Source organism: Neophocaena asiaeorientalis, unplaced genomic scaffold (genome assembly GCF_003031525.2).
Source record: "Neophocaena asiaeorientalis asiaeorientalis breed wild unplaced genomic scaffold, Neophocaena_asiaeorientalis_V1.1 scaffold51, whole genome shotgun sequence".
Lineage (NCBI taxonomy): Eukaryota > Metazoa > Chordata > Mammalia > Artiodactyla > Phocoenidae > Neophocaena > Neophocaena asiaeorientalis.
This window is the reverse complement of record NW_020173335.1, coordinates 428037-428790: the sequence shown is the minus strand read 5'-3', so window position 1 is coordinate 428790 and position 754 is coordinate 428037. Positions and strand designations below refer to the sequence as shown.

Here is a 754-nt window from a genome sequence, read left to right as displayed (position 1 = left end):
TTTGCCTACCTAACTCCTTCAGTACTCAACTGTCAGCTACCAGTCCTCCCTGATCCCCCAACTGGGTTACGGGACTTTACAGAGTCTGTACAAGCATCCAAACGGAGCCACCACTCTCTGCGAAAAATTCTTCTTTTCCAGACCCTCAAAAGATCCCTACGCTGGGCTGGGTTTGCATCTGCGACGTATCGGTGGGCAGAGCCCCAGGAAAGAGCCGTTAACTCTCTCCCCTTTTCGTCCGCAGTGGGGCGCACCAACTCTCCGGAACCTGCGCGTCTCCCTTTGCGGTTCCGGTCGGAACTACCCAGCGGTGCACGCAGACATGGCTGCGCTGGTAGGGAGAGGTGTGCGGGACATGCTGAAGCGTGCGGACTTCATGACAGTCCCGCGGAGACAACGACATAAGAAGAAATGGGTAAGGTCCCGTGACAGCAGTGTCTCGCCACCATCCCTCGGGAAACTTCTCCAGCCCTCCCACTTCCCGCGCCCTCAGTTAGGCTCGCTACTCCTGTGCCTCTGGAACGCCTTGGGCCTCCTTTCCCCCGCCCCTCAGGGGGCGTGACTAGGCCCCTCCCTCTCACATCTGTAACGTCATCGCCTCTGTCCGCCCTTTTATTTCGTCACAAGTCTTCGGCTTTTTCTCTTAAGTCTGCAGACTCCAGACTCCGCCCCTCTATTTACGCCATCACCTCTGTCCTCATTCTTTAAGTTCTGTCTCGCCTCTTGTTTCCCGGCTCTTGGTTACCTTCCCTTT

At 56.6% G+C, this 754-nt stretch overlaps 1 protein-coding gene across 2 annotated transcripts in view; it reads left to right on the top strand.

The window, feature by feature from the left end:
- The first annotated feature begins 299 nt into the window (after positions 1-299).
- Positions 300-754, top strand: part of NSUN4 (NOP2/Sun RNA methyltransferase 4) — a 33874-nt gene continuing 33419 nt past the window's right edge. For both annotated transcript variants that reach the window (XM_024746085.1, XM_024746086.1), the window contains exon 1: positions 300-415. In XM_024746085.1, coding sequence (XP_024601853.1) covers positions 323-415 — 93 coding nt within the window. In that variant the 5' untranslated portion in view covers positions 300-322. The remainder of the gene's footprint in view (positions 416-754) is intronic.